Below are 22,770 nucleotides of genomic sequence, written 5' to 3'. Positions count from 1 at the left end.
TTCCTGACTTACTAATCTTAGCCATTCTGACTGGTGTGAGGTGGTATCTCATTGTGATTTTGATTTGTATTTCCCTGATGCCAAGCGATGTTTAGCATTTTTTCATGGGCTGGTTGGCCATTTGTATGTCTTCTTTGGAGAAATGTTCGTTCATGTCTTCTGCCCATTTCTTGATTAGATGATTTGTTTTTTGGGTGTTGAATTTGGTAAATTCTTTCCCTTATTGTTTCCCTTATCTTTGGAGACGTGTCTAGCAAGACGTTGCTGCAGCTGAGATTACAGAAGTTGCTGCCTGTGTTCTCCTCTAGGATTTTGACGGGTTCTTGTCTCACATTTAGGTCTTTCGTCCATTCCGGAGTCTATTTTTGTGTATGCAGTAAGGGAGGGTCCAGTTTCGTTGTTCTGCACGTGGCTATTTAGTTTTCCCAACACCATTTGTTGAAGAGACTGTCTTTTTTTCCATTGGATATTCCTTTCTGCTGTATCAAGGATTGGTTGACCATAGAGTTGAGGGTCCATTTCTGGGATCTCTATTCTGTTCCATTGATCTTTGTATCCTTTTTTTTTTTTTTTGCACCAGTACCATACTGTCTTGATTACAGCCTTATAATAGAGCCTAAAGTCTGTGATTGTGATGCCACTAGCTTTAGTTTTCTTTTTCAGCATTTTGCACACTTACAGCATGAATATAGACTATTTATCTACTCCAACAGACTACATCACCTCAGCCAGCTACCATTTGCTGCTCTGGGCACACAATCATCTGTATTTTTTTAAATTTTATTTATTTATTCATGAGAGAGAGATTTATTTATTCATGAGAGAGAGACACACACACAGAGAGACAGAGAGAGAGAGAGAGAGAGAGAGAGAGAGAGACAGGCAAGGGAGAAGGGGAGAAGCAGGCTCCATGGAGGGAGCCTAACGCGGGACTCGATCCCGGGACTCCAGGATCACGCCCCAGGCAGAAGGCAGGCACTAAACCACGGAGCCACCCAGGGATCCCCACAAGTGTCTGTATTTAATAGTAGTGTGGAATTTGCCCCAGCAAGTTTTACTCCCCGTGTCCTCTCCACTGTCTACTCTGAAGCGAAATTTAGAACTTGGAAAGCTCCGTCCCATCTCTGCCTTCAGAGGTGTCAAGCCTTCAGACTGTAAAATTTAGACCAGTGATTCTCCAAGCTTGGGATGTATTAGAGTCAGCTAATTGAAGTGCAGGGTCCTGGGCAAGCTCCACATCAGCTGATGATCATTTCTGGAGTTAAGGCCTAGGAGTTTGCCTTTTCTCAAAATCGCTAGGTGATTCTCCTACACCCCAAAGTTTGAGAACCCAAGCACAGACCCTCGAACAATGCATCCTGTCTTATCCAGGAACATCTGGTTCAGACCAGGGGACAGCCCATGGGCACGCACATCCCAGGCCTGTGGAGCCTGCACCAGAGGCGGCTGATGTGATGGTCTCTGGCCTGTACTTTATCAGCACTGTGCTCTCAGCCATTTGCATCCACTGACCTAACTAACACCTGCCACAATCGAGAAATGGTGCTGAGGTGTATTTTTAAGCCTCAAACCCCCCTTTTGGACTTCCTCCCTCTATTTTTGTGCACACTGAGAGCTATGTGTGTGTGACGCCTTCTGCATATACAGCCACTTTCCCCAGAGCCTTGAGGGTATTTATAAACACCTTCTCATAACCTTCATTGCAGCCCTGCAAAATGAATAACAAGTGAGATGGCCTTCATCTGGCAGGAGGGAAATTGAGGCATCTAACAGATAGTCAGCAAAGAAAATTAGGGTCTAGATCACTCTCTCTTTGGCAGCCATTCTTGTGCCTTCACTTCCTTGACCTCAGGCATCTGCTGTGGTCATTGAAACCCACTGGAAAATAATAGATTGGATAAAAGCGTTTTATGGAAGATGTGGCCTGTGCCAAGTTCCTGCCTCAGTTGAAGAGATGGGATTATTCTGTGCCCATGTTGGCAGACTTCAGGTGGGAGGTGAGTTCTTCCGTTTCACATTTATTTAAAATACTATGCCTTCTGGAAGGAAATAACCTATAGATCCCAATCCCCAGGAACCAAGTGATAAGCATTTGGAGTGAAAGCTGATATCTTACCCCACCTACATTCTCTTGCTTGCCTACAAAGCTGACCGAGCGTTATAGTTCAGGGATGCAGCAGGCCCATGCAGAGCTCGGAGTCTCACACCACAGGGCTGTATGTTGCGTAACGTGGTCCCCGGCTAGCTCTGCCTAAGGACTTAAGGGATCCTCCTGTCGAGAGAGACCAGTGTGTACATAACTACCTCAGAGCAGAGCTCCCTTAGAAAAGATTTTGAATTGCTGCCTTTTGGCGGCCTCATGATCTTCTTTCAAAACATTTACTTTAATGTACTTATTTTTTTAAAAGATTTTATTTATTCATGAGAGACACACACACACACACACACAGAGGCAGAGACACAGGCAGAGGGAGAAGCAGGCTCCATGCAGGGAGCCCGACGTGGGACTTGATCCCAGGACTCCAGGATCACTCCCAGGGCAGAAGGCAGACACTCAACTGCTGAGCCACCCAGGTGTCCCAAATGTACTTATTTTTATATGTGGGCTTTCATAACATAATTTTGTTTGCTATCTTTTTATTTTAGAGATCAATTTTTTCAATCGTTGGTTCATTATAAAACATTTATAAAATACAAAAAAGCATACAGAAGAAAATGAAAATCACCTACAGTACCCAGAAACAACTGCTGATACCTCCCTGAATTTTCTTTAGGTTTTTCCTTGCCCTTTTTTTTTTCTGGTGTGCATTTGGGATGACATGAAATCGAATTTTCTTCAAGAATCACTGGTTTGATATGGTGGGAAGTGGTATTTTAAAAAACCACAACCTAGACACTAGAAATGTTGCTGGATATGTAATTGCTTCTAAGTCTTTAGTGTTCAGAGCTAGAAAAAAAAATATTTTTTAAGATAAAATCGCTAAGACTTTTTACTGATACTTCAAATTGATATTCAGGATATGCAGGTTTTATTTAACCTCTTCTAGTTTTTATCTGCATCTCCTTTCTTCCACACAGAGAATCCTGGTTCTCAATTCAGGAATGGAAGAGTTAGAATATCCCATATTTATTCATATGCCTTAAGCTCCATTACTTACGCAGTAGTCTCAGAATAGCAATCCGAATATCCCACCACCAGTAAGATGGCTGATAATAGCTAAATTAGGGGGAGAGAATATGCCCCCCAAATACCTTACCCCCATTTGAAAACCACTATTCCACACCTACACTGTCAAAGCACATGGCCACAGCATGTGCATTATCCTTGTTGGATAGTAACTGTTACTTAATGTTCATTCCCAGGCCTATGTCAGTGTTCAGTGTTTCCCTGGCCATGTTGGTTGTTTGAAACATGTTCTCTAATGGATTCATCAAGAAAGACTCACGGGCTCAGTATTGCCTAAATTCAGTCATAATGATAACAGTTCGAATCTCTCATACTTGAAAGTCAGTTTGGCTGGTTATAAAATCATTGGCTTACATGTTCTATTAGTGTCACAAATATGTTAGTTTGTTTTCTTCTGCCCTGAGTTTTGTGTTTGAAAAGTCTTTTTCATTATAAATTACTTCTTTTTGGTTACATAGCTAAAAAAAAAATTTTTTTTTTTGGTCTTAAAATCTGGTATTTTCTGCTTTTCATATTCACAGTTCTGGTTGACACTCTCAGGTATGTGAAGTGTTCCTTCAGTCTACGGTGTCAATTTTTCCTTAATTTATTTTCTTTAATTTGCTTTGTAGTTTAAAGATTTGTTCCATCCCTTTGCTTTCAGTTTCTTCTTAGATTCCTATTACTGTATGTTACATTCCTATTACGTGTTTTTTACCTATCTTCAGTATTTTGTCACTTTCTCTTGAATCTTTTAATCTCTTAATTTAATTTTGATTTTTAAAAACTTCTCCTTTTACCTTTCTCTTACTTTAGGAATATTACCTGTTGTATTATTAACTTTTTGCTCCATCTAGCTTAGATTTCAGTTCTGAAATGATTTTTCCTTGTCTCTTATTCTTTAAGTTTAATCCTTTCTTAGTTTTTATAATTTGATTTATGTTGTTCTTTCATATCTCATATTGTTTTCTTCATGTATTTTAGCTCATCTCGAAATAGTAAGTAATGGTTTTGATCTGTTTTGTGATTAGACCTTTCTAACATATTTTCATTGATGGTTGCACTGTTATTCTGCTTGTATCATTTCAATATGGTATCTTAGTATGAAATTTGACTTTAATATTTCTCACTTTTTATATGAAATTGGTTTTTCTACACTTTAGGAGATGTGGTTCAGGATTATTTTTTACATTTCATATGGTATCTTTTGTTGGTTCCATGTAATACTAAAAATATGGAGGCTTGCTTTCTTAGAATTCCTGGCTCTTTTTTTCCTGCCCTACTTATCTGAACCTTCTATTTCCCTCATTTCTATTTGTCCCTATCTTGCCAGATTCTGATTGAACTCTAAGCAGATTCTCCTCAGCTTTGAGCCTTGTCCTAGAAGTGAGCCTTGGCTCATCAGTTTCAAGGATTCATGGTAGATAGATCTCATTCCTTCCCTCCGTTGGATTGGCCAAAACCTAGTCAGTCTCATCTGTTGACTTCAAATGGACATTTCTTGCTTTTCAGTGAATGACTATTTTAACCTTGTTCTTAGGTCCATCAGATGCTCCCTTACTTCTGTCTCCTTCTTCCTTTGCAAACACTGGCATGATGCAGGTCTTAGAGGCATTAGTCATTTGTCCCCATCCACTTGAATCTTGGAGTTCCTGAAGATATTTTGTAACCTCATATTATTGTAAATGCCCATGGGTTGCTGATTTTGCTATCCAGTTGTCCTGCCTTGTTAATGTGGGGACTCAGAAGGATGTAAAAAAGCAAACTGTCATCTGCCATCTTCATTTTCCCAGAATCCTTCTCAACCTAAAGAATAATTTTAAGGGATGCCTGGATGGCTTGGCAGTTGAGCATCTGTCTTTAGCTCAGGTAGTGATCCCTGGGTCCTGGGATCTAGTCCTGCATTGTGCTTCCTGCAGGGAGTCTGCTTCTACCTCTGCCTATGTCTCTGCCTCTCTCTGTTTGTCTCTCATGAATAAATAAAATCTTAAAAAAAAAGAAAAATTGTAAATGTGCTCAGAACTCCACTTCCACCTGTACTGTCTTGGTGCTCACGCATAAGCCACCATTTCATTTTCACATCTTTTAAGCAGCTTCCAGCCTTTTTGAGCTACCCACCTGGATTTTTGGTGAAGGTACCAATTATTGCTTTTGCTACTACTCTGATTATAAAGTTGCACAGGTTTTGAGATGGTTGCTCATGTTCACATATGACACATGGGGAAAGAGCACTGGGAAATAATTAAGGATCAATATTGTGAAACTGAATGAAGGAAACCTCATTTGAAATGGAGTCATGGGGCTAGCAGGGTGCACTTTCATGCACTATCACTCTTTGCAGCCCTTTACCTACCCAACAGGAAGAGACTGTAATTTACTACCCCAGCAGGTAAAGAAAGATTTTCTCTTTGCCCAGCAACAGCCCAGCCAATGACTGTCATAACTCAGCCAACGAGAAGCCACTCCAAACTTCCAGTTTACTCCAGTGAACTTTTTGTTTATAACAGCCCCTCCCAACTCCCCTTTCTCCTTTATAAAACAGTGTTCCCTTCCTTTGTTCTCTGGACTTGCCCATAGTTTTGCCATGGCTCGCATGTCACAAAGTGGAACTCTATTCCTGGATGGACCCATTTTTGCTGGTAAAATAACTAAGTTTTATTTTATTTTTTATAAAGAGTTTATTCATTTATTTGAGAGAGAGGCAATAAGAGCACCAGTGAGGTGAAGGGCAGAGGGAGAAGCAGATTCTCCTTTGAGCAGGGAGCCTGATGCTGGGGCTCAATCCCAGGACCCTGGGATCATGATCTGAGCCAAAGGCAGAAGCTTAACTGACTGAGCCACCCAAGTTCCACCTAACAATTTTATTTTTAAGGTCAACAATGTACAGAAAACTGTGTAAGTGAGAAAAATAACAAGACAATTGTTAATTTAGGAAAAACACATGGCTATTGAGAGAAGAGATAATATAGCAAAGTAAACAATGTCGACACAATAATATTCTAAACCCTGGTGATCACTGACTAAAACCTGTGAAAGAATCACAGGGCAGGAAGGCAGGTACAGTGGGCCCAAGAATTCAATAGAAACTGTCTAAAAGCATAGAGATGGTGTTGTCAACATAATGGTTACAGATAGAATATGAAGATAAATATTAGAGAGAAAAACTGCTGAAAGATCAAGCCTAAGCCTGGAATCAAGCCCAGAGGACTAAAAAAAGGACAAAGCACGGGGTTGCTGTTTTTCGTTATCATCCCTTTCGCACCTTTTGATTTTTTAAACATGTGCATGCATTATTACTTTGTAAGTAACTTGGAAAAACATTTGAAAAGCCATGCTGGATTAAAGGTTATTATGCCTATTTTTCAAGATTCTTATATACAGTGTCAGATTGTTCTCAGAAGGACATGCTAATTTCACGTGATAAAGTCATGTCTCTCCTGATGTGTCCTCCCAGGTGAGTGGACATCTCCCTGACTTCTTCTCACTCCAACTGTTAAAAACAACTTTTCCCAGTGTGGGAGGCAAAAATAGGATCTTCTTTATTTGCAATTTTGATTACATGTGAAGTTATAGAATTATTATACATATATTATATAACATGTATATTTTATATATAGTATAGAATTATGTTGTGTTTTTTAAACATTTGTAAACAGTAATCTGTGCCCTTTATTGGTTTATTTACTGAGATCTTAATGATTTTCTTACTGAGTCAAATTAGTTTTTTTTTTTTTAAAGATTAAGGATTTTTGCCATTTATCACATTCACTAATTCTTTTCAGTGTGTTTTGGTGGTGGTTTGGGAATCAATTTGACTTAACTTTGTTTCGTTTTTGATGTACAGAAATGTAAAAAATGTATGCTGTCCTTTATGATTGTTAACATTGTTCTTAAGCTTTAAAAGTTCATCTTCCCCTGTCCCACCACCCAACCGGGATCTGAAGGTTTGATGACTAACATTTCACTACTACACTTGCTTGGGGTAGCAGCCTTTTGCTGGGGTAGAGACGTTCTATGTTTAAATGGAAAGAAATAGAGGATGTTTATGTTCCATCACAGCAAACTCACATATAGTTATGTGTAACTTTCAAAGCCTCACAGATGTATCCTCCATGGCTCTGCTGGCCCTTCCCATCCTCTCTGGACTCCTGGCAACTGCAGCTCTGTTATGCATGTGTCACTGAGCTGGCACCTGAGAGCACCCAGGATGGCCTTTTCCTACAAAGTAACAGGTCTGATCTTTCAGGATACAAAATTTCTGCATTGAATATTTGCGTAGTAAACTTTATTGACCCTACATGGGCCTCCCAATGCTAAGTTGTCCGGTCCCTGCTGGACTTACAGTCACTCAGTCACTGGACTTGATTTTCTTAGTTCAAACTGATCAATAAAACAGGTGAGACAATTTCCCCTAAAGACAGATTACATCCATCCTCTACAGCATGTCCTATGTTGTGGCCTCAAACAAGGCCTATTGCTCTACTGGCCATACTCTCCCAAAAACTGTGTTCTGGCTACACCAAGGGACCTGCTTCCTGTTTGGCCTGTAGATATTTCTGATTAGGATTAGCTGCAAGCAATCCATAGGAGGCTCTGAGTAATCTGTGATCCACTGGAGGGAGAGTGTTCATCCTCATTGTGGCCTGGTTCAAAACCGAAGCCATTTTCTAGCTGATTTTATTACTTTGATCTTTATTATAAAGCACTAAAGAACTTCCAGCATACTGACGGAGATGTATTTTTTTGTAATATAGCAGAATACAATAAATTTCCTAGTCTAGATGGATTCTACTATTAAAATTAGGCCAACCATACAGGCTCCCTTGGGATCCTTAAAAGGCCCTGGTTTCTACTCACATTTTTCATCTTGTAACGCATTTTTTTCTTACTTTTGGGTGCTTTTTCATTTCTTGTGGAACATTAGAATCACTTGGTGAGATTAAAAATTACCAGTACATGAGCCCCCTCCATACAAGAATCAGAATCTCCAGGGCTGGGCACTGGACATCAGTCCTTTAAAACAATTCCTCAAACCTGGGTGGCCAGGTTTGAGAACCTGTGGCCCAAATTAAAAACTTGAATTTGGAGATCCCTGGGTGGCTCAGTGGTTTGGCACCTGCCTTTGGCCCAGGGCGTGATCCTGGAGTCCCAGGATCGAGTCCCACGTCGGGCTCCCGACATGGAGCCTGCTTCTCCCTCCTCCTGTGTCTCTGCCTCTCTCTCTCTCTCTCTCTCTCTCTCTCTCTCTCTGTCTATCATGAATAAATAAATAAATCTCTAAAAAAAAAAAAAACTTGAATTTGCCAAGGCTGTTACACAACGCACATCCATAAGCATAGTATTCTGTCTTAGGAGCTTATAGAGGCCGTATAGTATGGGCTTTGGGGTCATCAGTGGCAGCTCCAGAAACAGGGTGAGAGATCTTGGGGGTGTCAGTGCATGGCAGGGGGTTCCTATGAGGAGGTCTGAAGCTATTTGCAAAACAAGCTCCCTACTTTGCCTTGAGAGAGTGCCAGCGGAGACTGGTGATCTAGGGCAGGATAAGTAAGCCAGTGCTTCTCCCCCAGAGTCATGCTGACCTGCATCTGTCTTTCCTAGCTGTGTGACCTTGGGCAAGTCATTTACTCTTTAGGCTCCTTGGTGGCCTACAATAAGCAAGGGACCTTGTGTATAAAATGCATTTATAAACCAGGCACCAAACAGGTAGGCAGGCGCTGGTTTTAGAGTTGCAGATGCAGAGAGCAGCCTGGATCGTGGAATGCTCCAATCTTCCATAAGCCATTTACCACTTCATGCAGATTCCCAACAATGGTCCGGGGAAATAATGTTTACTGCTCATTGACCCCAAATACCTTTTGCTTTGTTGAAATGGACTCTGATAAGCTTCCAGAGTTCCTTCTGCTCCTTTCATTTAAGAGCAGGCAAAATGGGTTCCTTGTCTCCTTTTTTCTACCCTTCCAATCCCCCCATCCCAGTCCTGTGCCTCAGGCCCTTGTCACTGACTGTGGGAGTGAAGGGGTGCTTCTGGAACCCTCTTGTCCCCGGATGTAGCAGAAATTCAGCTCCTGCTTGTCCCCTGACACCACTCTGAGGCCAGATGATCCTAAAGCAGCCGAAGGACAGGAGAGAGAAGAGAGGTATAAACAAGACTGCCCAGGAGGGGGCTTCTTAAACACCCCTCCCCTCCTTCTGGAAGCTCTTCTCCACTTCCCCCTGCCACCCACTGCCCATTTCTCCGAAGCAAAGGCAAATCGGACTCAGAAGGCATTGGAAGGAGGAAATGGTAATTGGGATCCTTCCTCTTCTTCCATATGCTATGTCTTGGGTGTTCAAGGCTCTGAACTCCCTTCTGTTGTCTCCTCCAAGCCTAGGGAAGCGATAGTACAAGTGTGTTAGTCTTGTTGAAAAGTCAAATTAAACGTGGTGAAGACAGAGCTAATTTATCTTTTCTTCCTTTCTTCCCATCTGTTCCACTTCCTCTTGTTAATGGTTAAGAGGGGGCCTGCTGAAAAGCTGAAAGAGAAACGCCTGCCCTCTGGATCCCATGTCACATAGCTAGTCATTTGTCAAACCCTGCTCCTTTCTGCAAAACCTTCCTGCACCTGGCTCTTCCAAGCCCTCGCTGCTATGAGAAGCTCTGTCCAAATTCTGGGGTATCTACTGATTAGAGTGTCCTACCTTCTTCACTCTGTACATTCCTTCCTTCTTTCATTCAATAATTCATTCATTTATTCATCAGACAATTATCAGCTATTTTGCAGTCGACCTCATGGGTGCTGCACACTTTGAGGGCTCCCAAAATGAGAAGACACAATCCCACTGTTCTGCTTCACTTACAGCCTGGTCAGAGAAAACTTGCAAAAAAATACCACACTACACTGTGACTTGCTTTGTAATAAATGAAACAGTAAGAGGACATGAAGGTACAAAGGCCTCACAGAGAATCCAGGCCGTGAAAGGTAAGTATAAGTCCACTCTTCCAGCCACTGGTGGTTGCTAACAATCCTTGCTGTCCCTTGGCTTGTAGATACCAGCATTCCAGTCTCTGCATCTGCTGCCATGTGGCCTCTTCTCCATGTCTCTGGTTCTAAATTTCTCTCTTCTTACAAGAAAACCAGTAATCGGAGTAGGGTCCCCCTAATCCAGTATGACCTCATATTGCTTGATTCCATCTGTAAAACTCTATTTCTAGATAAGGTCACATTCATAGGTACCAGGGATTGGGGCTTGGACATATCTTTTTTTTTCTGTTTTTGGAGTGAGGTGAACAGTTCAGCGCATAACAAAGGGTGTGGCATGTGCTATTCTTCTATGTCTAGCAGTCTGAACTTACTCTGAAGGGTCTCATTCTATGTGGGGCAGATTGTCCCCAAGGAAGCTCCAGAACTTCAAATAACTGTGTGACATAGTCAGTAAGCTGTTTTTTTCTTTTTAAATTAGACTCATCCATTCTTCAAAAGTCTGAGAACCTACTATGTGCCTGACTCTGTTCCAGAATCTAGATATGCAGAGACCTAGATAAGCTGTCTAGATAAGATAATCTAGATAAGCTGGACCAGGACTCTGCCCTTGACTGTGTTTTAAACTTGCCAAGAAGGAAGGGAGACAGAACATAAAGACTCCTAACTCGGGGAAACGAACTAGGGGTGGTGGAAGGGGGGAGGAGGGCGGGTGTTGGAGGGGATTGGGTGACGGGCACTGAGGTGGACACTTGACGGGATGAGCACTGGGTGTTTTTCTGTATGTTGGTAAATTGAACACCAATAAAAATTAATTAAAAAAAAATAAACTTGCCAAGAGTATAACTCTGTTGGCAATTACATAACTAAAAAGTTTTTTTTTTAAAGGAATGAAAATCATTATTTTGCCAAGAGTTAAGCTAAGACTCACAGTTGGGAGAATGTCATTTCATAGAACTATGCCATATCTACAAGGGCTTCTGGCAAAAAATGTGAAACCCTTTTGGAGTGCCCCAAGTCCGAGTGCAGCAGAGAGGCCAGGGAAGCCAGGTGGGCTCAAACAAGGGCAAAGTGAAGTGAACTACCTGGAGCTTGTTTCCAAGGGCCAAGTTACAGGCAGTTCTGTGTGGCCTCACCATGGATCAGGCCACACTGGGTCCTCCTGAATCACTTTGGTGACCTTCAGAATCACCGGAGCGATCCTCCTTAAGAGCCTGTCCCGGCCCAGTGAACGTGCTGGGTGGTAAAGAGAAGAAAAGTCCTAGCAGGTGTTTAGTGTTCAGGGAACTGACTCCAGAACTACTGTGGATTAGTCTCTGTGCTTCTGGGCTTGACACATCATTTGCTTCCCTTTTTGTAGGCTGCAGAGCACTTACAGGTGCAGTGCCTTGGTGGGCCAATCTGTGTGATTCAAAGGTGTGGCACTATAAGCCAAATTGTTCAAATTACAAGAAAGATGATGTTTCACTCTCCACCTACCAAACCCTGGGTCTACCTCAATTATATACAAAGTTAGGAAGCAGAAATGCTAATTATTAGGGTCCCCTCAAATCCTGACCTTCCAAAGAAGGAAGGGAGGGAGGGAGGAAGGAAAGAAAGAAAGAGGCAGGGAGGGAGGGAAGCTCTCTGCTTCCAGGAAAACTATAATCTAATGAGACAGAGAAGAAAAATGTAATTGTTTCCATATTTAGCATGCAAAACAAACTCATTCAAAATAGAATGTGTATGAATTCAAGTTAATAGAAATAAAGAATAACTGTGAGGTGCAACATTTCTCAGTGCTAAAGGAAAAGCAAGATAAATAATGACTTAGGAAAAGTGGGGTTAGATAAGAATATCAGAGGTGAGATTAAAATGGTGAAGCAGGAGCTTTAAAAAGTATGTGTGATTTCTGTGTGGGGGGAAGGAGGGAGCAGTTATAAAAATGGGGGGGAAATGCAATATAATGCAAAGTCATTTATACATTCAACAAGTATCCATTGAATACCCATTGTGTGCCAGGCACTTTGCTGGGTGAATAAGATAGACACTGTCACTACCCTTCTCAATGGAAATTCCAGTGAAAAGCAATATTAAACAAGAACTTTAATTATTGTATGATTAGAATTTTGATCAGTATGACAAAGAACCACAGGGTGTGTTATGTGCAGCTAGTCTGTAGAGGGAAAGACCTCCTATAGCGGAGGTCTAGCCTAGTCAAAGGGAGTATGAGGAAACAACACTATATTGCATATCCACTGTTGTGTAACCTGAAGCACAAAAAAAATCACATTTCTGGAGTGATTATTTTTTTAAAATGTTTAGGTCCAACAGAATAATTTTCACATTTCTCTAAAAAGTCAATACGCTTTGCAATAAACAATTATGGGACAACTGGATATCCACAGGCAAAAAAATGCATTAGCATCACTTCCTCACACCATAAACAAAAAATTAACTTAAAGTGGATCATAGACCTAAATATAAATTAAAACTGTAACACTCCTAGAATAAATTAAAGGAGTAAATCTTCACCATCTTGGGTCAGGCAAAGCCTTCTTGGATAGGTCATAAGAGCACAAGTGATAACAGGAAAAATAGATTAATTGGACTTTGTCAAAATTAAAAACTTGTGCCATGAAGGATACTATCAAAGTGAAAAGAAAACCCAAGGGATTGGAAAATTTTTTTGCAAAATATATATCTGCTAGGGGACTTGCATCCGGAATATATCAAGAATTCTTACAACTCAATAATAAAAAAGCAAAAATCCAGTTTAAAAAACTGGGCAAAGGATTTGAATGAATATTTCTTCAGCAAGGATTTGCTAATGGCTAATAGGCACATGAAAAGATACCCAACATTATTCAGCATTAGAGAAATGCAAATCAAAACCACAATGAGAGCTCACATCATGCCTGCTAAGATGGCAATAATAATAATAATAATAATAATAATAATAATAAAAGACATGATTCCAAGTGTTGGTGAGGATGTGGAGAAACTTGCACTCTCTTACACTGCTGGTGGGAATGCAAAATGGTGCAGCCAATTTGGAAAATGGTCTGATAGTTCCTCAAAAGTTTAATATGGAGTTAGCATATGACCCTGCAATCCTACTCCAGGTATATTCTCCAAACAAATGCAAACATATGTCCACAAAAACTCGTACATGAATGTCCAGAGTACCAATGTTCATACCATTAAGTGAGAAAAAAACCCAATTGTCCATCAACTAAATAAAGGATAAATAAAATGTACCCACTCCATACATGGAGTATTATTTGGAAAAAAAAAAACAAAAAAAAAACGAAGTACTGATTCATGCAAAAACGTTGAAAACCTTATGCTGAGTGAAAGAAGCCAGCCACAAAAGACAGCATATTGTTATTCCATTTTAATGAAATACTTCAAATAAGCAAACCTGTAGAGACAGAATGTAACTTAGTGGTGGCCCAAGGTGGGTGGTGGTGGTGGAGTGGGTGGGTGGGCAGGAAATGGGGACTGACCCCCCTAAGTCTTATGGATATAGAGTTCTTTAGGGGTGGTAAAAATGTTCTCAAATTGTGGTGATGGTTGCACAATTCTGTGACTCGACTCAAGCTGGTGACTTGTACACTTTAAGTGGATAAATTATATGAATTAAATTTCGGTAAAGCTATTATTCTAAAAGTAAATATGCTTAGTATATTCAAAATCTAATCCCCCTTCCTTCTTCCTTCTTTCCTTCCTTTTTTCCTTCCTTCCCCCCAACATCAAATTCATAAGCCTGGGACTGAATATGTTTAATCCATGGATCAAAGGATAATTATATCATCAATTGAGTGTAAGAAAAGACAGCAAGCCAAAAATGAATCATTCTTTTAATTTGTGGAACTATAGACAAAGAGAATATCTGAGGTGTAAGCAGGTCTCCTTAATGAGATTTTTCTTTTTTTCATTCAACACATATTTATGGAACATTTATTAAACATTTGAAGCACTGCACTAGGTGCTATTTTATGATTTCAAAGCAACACACACACACAAGTACATTTTTCACAGCATACACCTGAGACCGAGTTTCACATGTTTTTTAACCAGTCTGTCAAGGCTACCACCTCCCTTCCTTCTAGCAAATAGTTTACAAGAGCTGACTTTGGTCTATCACAAATTGTTTAAAAAGATTAAACACACAACCACATTAGGAAATCTCTTGATATTTACAGAAATGCAAAACACTTTTTTAGAAAATTCATAAAATATGTCTATGAGTTTGTTTGGTAACACTCTTGGAAATCTTAGACTCATAGGAATAGGATGGAGAGAAGCCAAGTTTGCCCCTTTGGGTGCCTCTCTCCATCCCTGGGGCTTGCAGATCTGCTTTGGTTTAGAGAGAGCTGAAGCTTGACCCAGCTGGGACCAGTAGCCGATGCCAGTCCAATGACCTCTGGAGAAACTGGTGGATTATGAAATTGCTGTCAGGAGACTCAAGTCTACCAAGGTCAAACCAGAACCCTTTTCACCTTCAAGCAAACCCAAACCTATAAGTGTTGCCCGAGGTCCCACCCAGATCCCCTGAATCTACATCTCTGGCAGCAGGTCAGATGATACCTATAATCCCAGAAGTTTGCAAACGGCCGTCGGTGACTGAACTCAGATCAATGTGCATTTCCAAGTTCTCTTTAAAAGTAGAAAGAGTTGGGACTCTCTAATCAGAGCTCTTTGAGACGAGAAGCAATTCCCTGGGCCTGTGCTAATTTATGCTTAGGTCTTCAGAACTTAATTGAATTGGGTTTTGGAAATTAGACACTGGGCAGGGAAAAGTAGCCATTCATCTCATCTTTAAGGTAAGGATCATTCCTTTGGTTTATCTTCAGTATTTTCAGGTCAACCCAATTATCCTCCCCCTGGAATTAGCAGTGAAGTCGCAAAATAATCCAGGAGAAAAGGCGTCTACATGTACGAGATTTTACTCCAAAGGAACAGAACAGGTTTAGAGAAAGAATTTTCCTGGGGAAAATAATGTAACTTTAAAATAAAGTTTTAAAATAAAAATCAGGGATCCCTGGGTGGCGCAGTGGTTTGGCGCCTGCCTTTGGCCCAGGGCGCGATCCTGGAGACCCGGGATCGAATCCCACATCGGGCTCCCGGTGCATGGAGCCTGCTTCTCCCTCTGCCTGTGTCTCTGCCTCTCTCTCTCTCTGTGACTATCAAAAATAAATAAAAATTAAAAAAAAAAAAAAATGAAAAAAAAATAAAATAAAATAAAAATCAAAGGGAAAACATTCTAGCCAAATAATTAGGCTGCTAAAATGTATGCATTACTTTAGAAAAAAGTTTTTTTTCTCCGCTTAGTGTCTGAATTTTCTTTATTCTTTACCAATATTCATGATGCCAAATGTATCTTACTCTTATTCATCTATTTAAGATTATTTATTAGCTACACTTTGTCAGAAAAATATCTGAGATTTTGGTGTGTAACTTGAAGTTTTTAAAGATGAGTGAGGGGAAAAGGGTAGAACAGAGCAAGAAAGGCAAATGTAAGAGCATGTGCGTGTTTGTACTCTTTTGATTTTGATGATCCACTTTGAACTGAATCACTTGGATATCTTCTCTAGCGATCCTTCCTTCATAAGGGAGGAAGGTGGGCTCCACTGAATTCATCAGGACACCGTCCTTTCGGGAGAAAGGACACTTTGAACAATGGATGCCTTTCAACAGCCACCGCCCAATGTTCTGAGAGCACCAGTTTGCTTTCAGCCAAATAACAAAGGCTGATTTGCCTTCTTTCTAATTGATTCGATGGTTTGTTGGCACTTATAAAACATATTACATAAATCCGTAGAAATCTTTTGTGATGACAAATTTGGCATATATATATGTCTATATATTTTTTTACATATATATATGTCTATATATATATATATTTTTTTTTTTTTTTTTAAGTAGTGATTTTTTGCTCTCATGATTTAAGGTGCTGAGATGCTCCCAGCCTTCTCGGATCAGGGTGAGTGACGCTCATTTCTCAAGGCAAACACTATAAAAGGGCTTCATTATCCTGTGGGGACCTGATGTGCTGTGTCTTCCTGACAGTCTCTTTTGCAGCTCTCTCTCCATTTAGTGCAAACTCACTGTTAATGCAACGATATGTGTATGTGACTCTGATCACTTAAACATGCAGTTATTCTTTGTTTCACAGCAAGATTTCCTACAGCAAATCTGGATGACTAAACTGAAAACGTTCAAACTCTGGCTCAATGGCTCTTAGGGGTTTCCAAAAAATGTAGGCCCCTGAGGTGGCACTTCGACCAAACTGTTTCCTAATCAAATGGCTAATTGGTTAGTGACCAAGGGTGTCATCGTGTTCTCCCCCTTCCCCACCCCACCCCCACTATTTTCCTTGGGATTCTGGGTCCCGCAGGGTACGCTTTGCTGGGATTATTCAACAGGCCTTGCTCCAGGACTCCTGATGCATAGAACTTATGTTTAATGCTCCACCATTCCAAGCAGAGAACAGAGACTTCTGCAAAACATGTCCACAAGTCATCAGCAAGATGTGCAATGACTGTATCCGACTGTAATGATAGGCCAGGTTTTGCTATAGGCTGTCTGTCTGGGGATCATTAGTCCACCCACACATGCAGGGCCTGCCATGTGCAAGGCCCCATTTTGTGACAGACTTGTGATAAGCCTCACAGAAGCCTGGGTCCACTGCAAACTTTTCTGCCCCTCAAGGCAAGGGAGAAATTTTTCTGCACTCAAGACTGGGAGAGCACCCACATCTTTCCCCTTGTTCTATGAGTTCTTCAATCCTTAGTGCTTTTGATTGGTGGTCCAAGCTAAAATATGCCTTTTCTGGGACTTGGTATAAAATGAAAAAAACTCCATGAGCTGGACCACAAAGAGAAGACAGCTATTGTTTTTATATGGACTTCCTTTTTCTGGGATGGAAGGAGCAGTACAGGATTGTGGCCATAGACCCCAAGGATGGCTCCTGGGTGTGGACCGGACACAGACGAGGGCCTGCTTTGTGCAAGGCAGGACAGAGAGGAGCCCAAGACTCCATGCAATATCCACTTACAGTCTTTTTGCCCCAGGGATAGGCTCCTACTCAGACAGTTCATCTGAGTAACTGCAGGAAAAGGATGCAGAAATGACATATAGTTAAACCAATGAAAAGCTAGAATTTTCCTTACCTCCAGAAAAAATAAAGCTTGGGGTTTTTGGTGCTTTCTTTTCGTTCTTTTCTTTTCTTTTTTTCTTTTTTTTAAGAAGTAAGGACTTTTATGTATGGAATCATCCAAGAACAGTATATTTACAATTTTTGTGGCCTTGATTGTGTTAATGAAGCTATTATTCAAATATAAAATGAAAACTGCCCCACCGTGGAGGCACACTTGGCTGAGTGTTTGGAAACGACAATAGCAGCATCTATGCAAATAGTAGGAGGAGAATCAAGACCAGAACACAGCTGCTCGGTTGGACAGACGGAGCCGAGCTGGCCTGGTCTTTCAGCATGCACATCACCCTGGACCAGGACCCATTGTTGGGCAGGGGAGTGATGCCTGCCACGTTGCACATGACATTGTAGACATCCACGGATTTGATTGGAGCAGCTCTGAAGTTGGATTTAAAATCTGCAAGGGAAAGGCAAGCAAACAAGTTGTCACAGCCACTCCCTGGGCAGAAAGGGGCCGAGTCACAGCACAGGGAATTATACTCTGGCTCCAGGCAGCTTTGGGACTAGAAATCAGCTCTGTTGATGGGGCATGGCCAAGTCATTGTGAACTTGGGAGGGTATCTAGAAGGTGCATAGCTTATAAAAGGAAGCTGCTTTCTATGCCTCATGGAGATGAGTTTCTTTAAAAGGACAAATCAGCAGACTGTCTTTGTGAGAAACTCTGGTCCCTTTCTGACAGCAGAGCTATCTCGGAGAGGCAGAAGGGCATCTCCATTTTTGCTGCTGATTCCTGCAGAGCACTGGAGAGCAAGTGTGGTCACAGAAGGTTGACTATCTTGCTGAGCTCCTCAAACCCCAATCACAAGGTATGCTTATCTTCCAGGACATCTCTCTAGCAACAACTGGTTGGCCAGGGGCCCCCATAGCCACTCAAAAACATTTCTTCATTTTCCTGCCACATCAGGGTCTCAGGGCTTTAATAGAACGTGAATCTGTAGGGTTTCCTCTGTGCTGCCTAATTCAGAAGCAAGAGCAGTGGTTTCTTAAATATGTTTGGAAAATCAACTGAATACTCCTATAGAGTCTTTCACTGGCAGATAAAATAACTTAGCTGAGTGGAATGTTTTCCAGCAAACTGGTATTGGAGCTAGGGACCCAGATGAAGGCTCTGAGAGCTCTGGTGGACAAGAGTGTTGTGCTTCCACCCAGAGGCTGCTCCAGGGGTGATGCAGGAATATAAAGGTCAGGGCTAGCTGGTCACAGCACAGGAAGTACAGAGGGGTTTCAATCAAGAGAGTGCACCTTCGCCTTCTCTACAGGAGGCAGAGAAGAGGCTGGATGCGAAGTACTTGTCTGTTCAAAGAGTGAGTATAAGAGGTTAGTAGGGTACATGGCAGTTTCCCTCATGGGCCCCAAACCAGAGTTCCATTGAGCTTGAATTCAAGAAGGAGAATTTATCCATCAATAAAGGGCTCTGCATGTATTTTTAGTTCGTGCAAGACTTTGAAAGGAAAAGGGTAGTTTGGGGGCTGTAAAGCCCACTTTTATTTTCTACCTTAGAAAATAATCCTTTATAATTGCTTTGCTAAAATGATCACACATACTTTATTTAAAAAGCAAACAAGCGCCAATGGCGACATAATCCAGAAGTGCCAACACCAAATCCTGCTCTTATATTAACCCTGAAATTACAAATATAGAAAGTCATATTCAGAAAGCTGCCATAGAATATGTTAGATCCGGGGCAACTTCCCAAATGATGGGTTTTGTTCACTTTGGAGAATTAATGTTGACTTTAGTATAAGAAATTAATAGGCTCTACAACCAGCCCACAGTCACTTACTTAGCTGGATAAACTCCGGAAATGGGCATGAAAAAGGTACCATTTTAAACCATAGTTCCAAGCGCACCACATTCACTCAATGACTGGTAGTTATTCTTATTAATAAGCGTGTAGAATAAACACCCAGCAAGGGCAAACTAGGTACTGAAAATATTCATTTAAATTATTTGGATGGTTCAATTCATTTTTGAGGCAGGATGGATAAGGAATAAGGCAATATCACCTCATGGTAAAAACTAGTTAAAATCCAGAACCTCCCTGGAGAGGAGCTTTAGGACTGCCCCAGAATCCCAGTCCTTAATAGCAAGGCAATTACAATTAGGTAAGAACAGTGGTCAGACTTCCCCAGAGAAGAATCAGCTGTGGTATGAGAATTCCATGGAAAGGTTGTCCCAGGAAGGTGGAAGCAACTCCTCTCTCTCCTTCCTACTTGCCATGGACGTGGACGTGACGACCACACTGCCCCAGCACATGGTGACCAAGTCCTTGTGGGTGGGGAGGGTGTGTGGTTGGCAGACAATAGTAAACCCAACATATCCTTCCCCAGCCCTCCAAATACCCATGTCTTTAACATATGGCAGGAAGAACCGAGATCAAACTCTGCTGACAAAAAAATTTTTAAAAATTAGAAAAGATTTTACATTGAAAAGTACAGAAGTTAATCCTATGCACGTAAGCAGGAAGGAGAATTGGGTTTCTGTCCCACCCCATCTGGTTCATGACTTCCTATGCTGCAGCGCTGGGACTTTGGGCCCAATGACTAGAGGATCCAGGTTAGAATGAGAGCTTCTAGAAAATTCCTGCACAGCGAAACAATACCAGATCCAGTTGCGGAGGACCTGGCCGAGCTCTGCTAACTCAAGGTGGCATTTTGCACCTGGGCTGGGAATCCAGGTTATTTCCATGAATTTAAATTTTGTGGATATTGAAACTGTTTCTCCTAAAGAGAAGAGGTTCTGCAAGCCCATGCCATGCCTGGCCACCTTGGGCTGCTTTCCGGGGGAGGCTTGCTAGCTCACAGGCAGCTCACTGAATCACACTTCTGCTGTCTTATCTTAAAATGTGGAGTTCTCCAGGGCAAGATTAGGTTGTTCAAATTAGAAACTGGGATTAACCAGAGAGAGGCTATCTTCCAGAATTATTTCCTTTTCTTTTTGCTGGACCAGACTTACTGACGTCTAAAGCTGTATCTGGGCAGCCGCAATGATGCCCAGCTTCCTCCCTAAGCGAGAAGCGCATATAATTAATCAGGAGGGATGTACCTTTATCTCAAAGTGCAGCTAGATAGCTATTAAAGGCCTCACTCTTAGATTTCCTTCTGAGTAAACAGGCAGTGTGTAAAGCTGTTCAATCTTTCATGAGAATTGGAGCCAGAAACGTGATGGTTTGTGGGAGGCTCTCAAGGCAGTATCTGCCTGGAAACGTTTTTGCAATTGGCCCAGTCCATTTTCATCAGAGGTCATCTACCTGTCTATAAAAGACTAAGGCTTTTAGTTTTAAAGGAGCATATGATGGAGCCCTTTGTTGATGGACAAAGTTTCCCCTCAGAATTTAACTTTAAACTAATGTGGCTTTGGGTACTTTGTTTTAAAATTTTGGTTTGAGGCTAGATTCCCTTCCTCTTTATGCCAGAGACTCTTGTTTATAAACACTCCTTCAACTGACAACTGTTTGCATTCATGATCTCATTTCTCTCCTCTAAGGAAGAAGGAGGTGATGCTTTTGAATAGCGCCCTGAAGTTTAATAAAGGCCAAGGCCCTGGAAAGTCTCCAACCTCATCTAACCAACAGTTGACCTCAACAAAGTCCTAAAGGCTCCGTCCCACATTATGTTTTTGAACTCTTTGGAGAATTAATGTTGAATTTAGAGGTTATATTAATTAATGCTGAATAAGAAGTTATATCTGACCTGAGGCTTGGTTGCCAGGGAGCACCTGCTAACTATCATTGCTTGATGGCAATCCGCTTCAGCATCCTCTGAACTCTCTTAGACCAATGTTGTGAACCTAGTCAGCACTCTATAAATGCCTGCTGCTACTGCTACTGATGCTTACTTACTTCAGGACTTGGGAACTTGGAGCACATGTGGGAAAGGATCTGGAGCAGTGTGTTCCCTAAGCTCAGGAGGCCAGGGGCTCCCAAGGAGAATGCAGAAATGGACACCCAATTGTTCTCAGCAGCTATTTTGTAGTAAATCACCCAAGGTAGATGGAATGAAAGGGGTTGACATGTATCTTTGTCTTGCTATACTTTGAAAGGAAAGCATGGACTTTCATGGGCTGAAACATTCCGATCTATGTTCAGAAAAATGGCATTTGGAATATGGATGTTGGGGTAGTTTATTACATATAATAAGGAGAGTGGACAAGTGGTAAGAGAGAAGACCAGCTTATGACCCTGTCAACTGATGGTTGATAGCTGTTGACTGTCTCCCCCACATCTACTTTAAAAAAGAAAGAAAAAGAAAGAAAGAAAGAAAGAAAGAAAGAAAGAAAGAAAGAAAGAAAGAAAAAGAAAAGAAGGAAGGAAGGAAAGAAAGAGAAAGAAAGAAAGAAAGAAAGAAAGAAAGAAAGAAAGAAAGAAAGAAAGAAAGAAAGAGAGGCATTTAGGTCATAGTATGATCTCCAGAGTGTTTGATCAATTTTTCCACAATGTGAATTTACAGTCCTCTGTCAGTTAAAGCAAATGACCAAATAGACCCTTTACATCTTCCCTCTATTCCAGCCTCAGAAGTTTATCTGGTCTAGGATGGCAGAGTAAATTTGCTTTCATCCAAGATACCCCTGGGCCTTTTGGCTCATTCTCAAAGTCAGTCTCAAGGTCATTTTCTAGGCTAGCTTTGAGCACATCCCAGCTTCTGGTTGGGCCCTAAAATGAATGACCCCACTGAGGTGGGTGCTCTAGACAGGAACTGTGGAAGAGTCAGACCCTGTGAAGCGATCACGTCAACTCTGAGACTCACAGCTGTCAGCAACCTGGGGTCTGATAAGCTTTCCTGGACATCAGATAGCTGTGAAATAACATTTTGATGAATTAAGTCAAAAATGAATCACAAACATGTGGAATACATTTTCTTCACTGCACTCAAGATTTAAAATTTACAAGGAAAAGTATTTGGCCACATTTGCCAAACCTAAGAAGCATTTGAAAGCAAGCCAGCCAGCCAAAGATGTTTCATGGAGACCAGCTGGGTTTGCTCAGCTTTGCTCATAAAGAGGGTCCATAAAGAAATCACCTCGGCCTTTATTAGTGCTATCAGCCCCTACCGGAGACACTTCCTTGGGAACAGAGGACAAAGAATTGGGTCATTTCTTGCCTACCGGGTCCAAAGGCCAGGAAGATGCCCCGCATGTCCATGAGCTCGTTGTCATAGCCGTGCCACCCGTGCTGCCAGCCTTCCCTCCTGCCAGTGCTGTTCATCCAAAAAGGAAGTGTCTCTCGATTCTGAAACCAAGCAAGGCAGTTTTGTCACACCGTGCCCCAACCTTCGTGAGGAGTGAGCATCTGGCCCAAACTACCCCCCAATGTAAGGATTTCCTCCTCAGCATTCTTGACTGGGGTCATCCAACCTCAACTGGATCACTTCCTACTCAGGTAGCTCAGACCTCTGGAGGCAGCCCATGAAATTGCCAGAGAGCTCTGGTTATAAAGGTATTTTCTT

General features: G+C 41.5%; 1 protein-coding gene across 1 annotated transcript in view; it reads right to left on the bottom strand.

Annotated features, from left to right (window-relative positions):
• Positions 1 to 15,927: 15,927 nt before the first annotated feature.
• The window catches only part of ENPP6 (ectonucleotide pyrophosphatase/phosphodiesterase 6), a 115,732-nt gene continuing 108,889 nt past the window's right edge, over positions 15,928 to 22,770 (bottom strand). Inside the window, exons 7-8 of the mRNA XM_026018260.2 lie at positions 22,430 to 22,553; positions 15,928 to 17,723 (exon numbers count right to left, since the gene is read on the bottom strand). Of these exons, the coding sequence (XP_025874045.1) occupies positions 17,518 to 17,723; positions 22,430 to 22,553 (330 nt within the window). The 3' untranslated portion in view covers positions 15,928 to 17,517. The remainder of the gene's footprint in view (positions 17,724 to 22,429; positions 22,554 to 22,770) is intronic.

The sequence above is a fragment of the Vulpes vulpes genome, chromosome 7 (assembly GCF_048418805.1).
Source record: "Vulpes vulpes isolate BD-2025 chromosome 7, VulVul3, whole genome shotgun sequence".
NCBI classification, from domain to species: domain Eukaryota; kingdom Metazoa; phylum Chordata; class Mammalia; order Carnivora; family Canidae; genus Vulpes; species Vulpes vulpes.
Note: the sequence above shows the minus strand (reverse complement) of the source record. Positions and strands in the feature narration are given on the sequence as shown.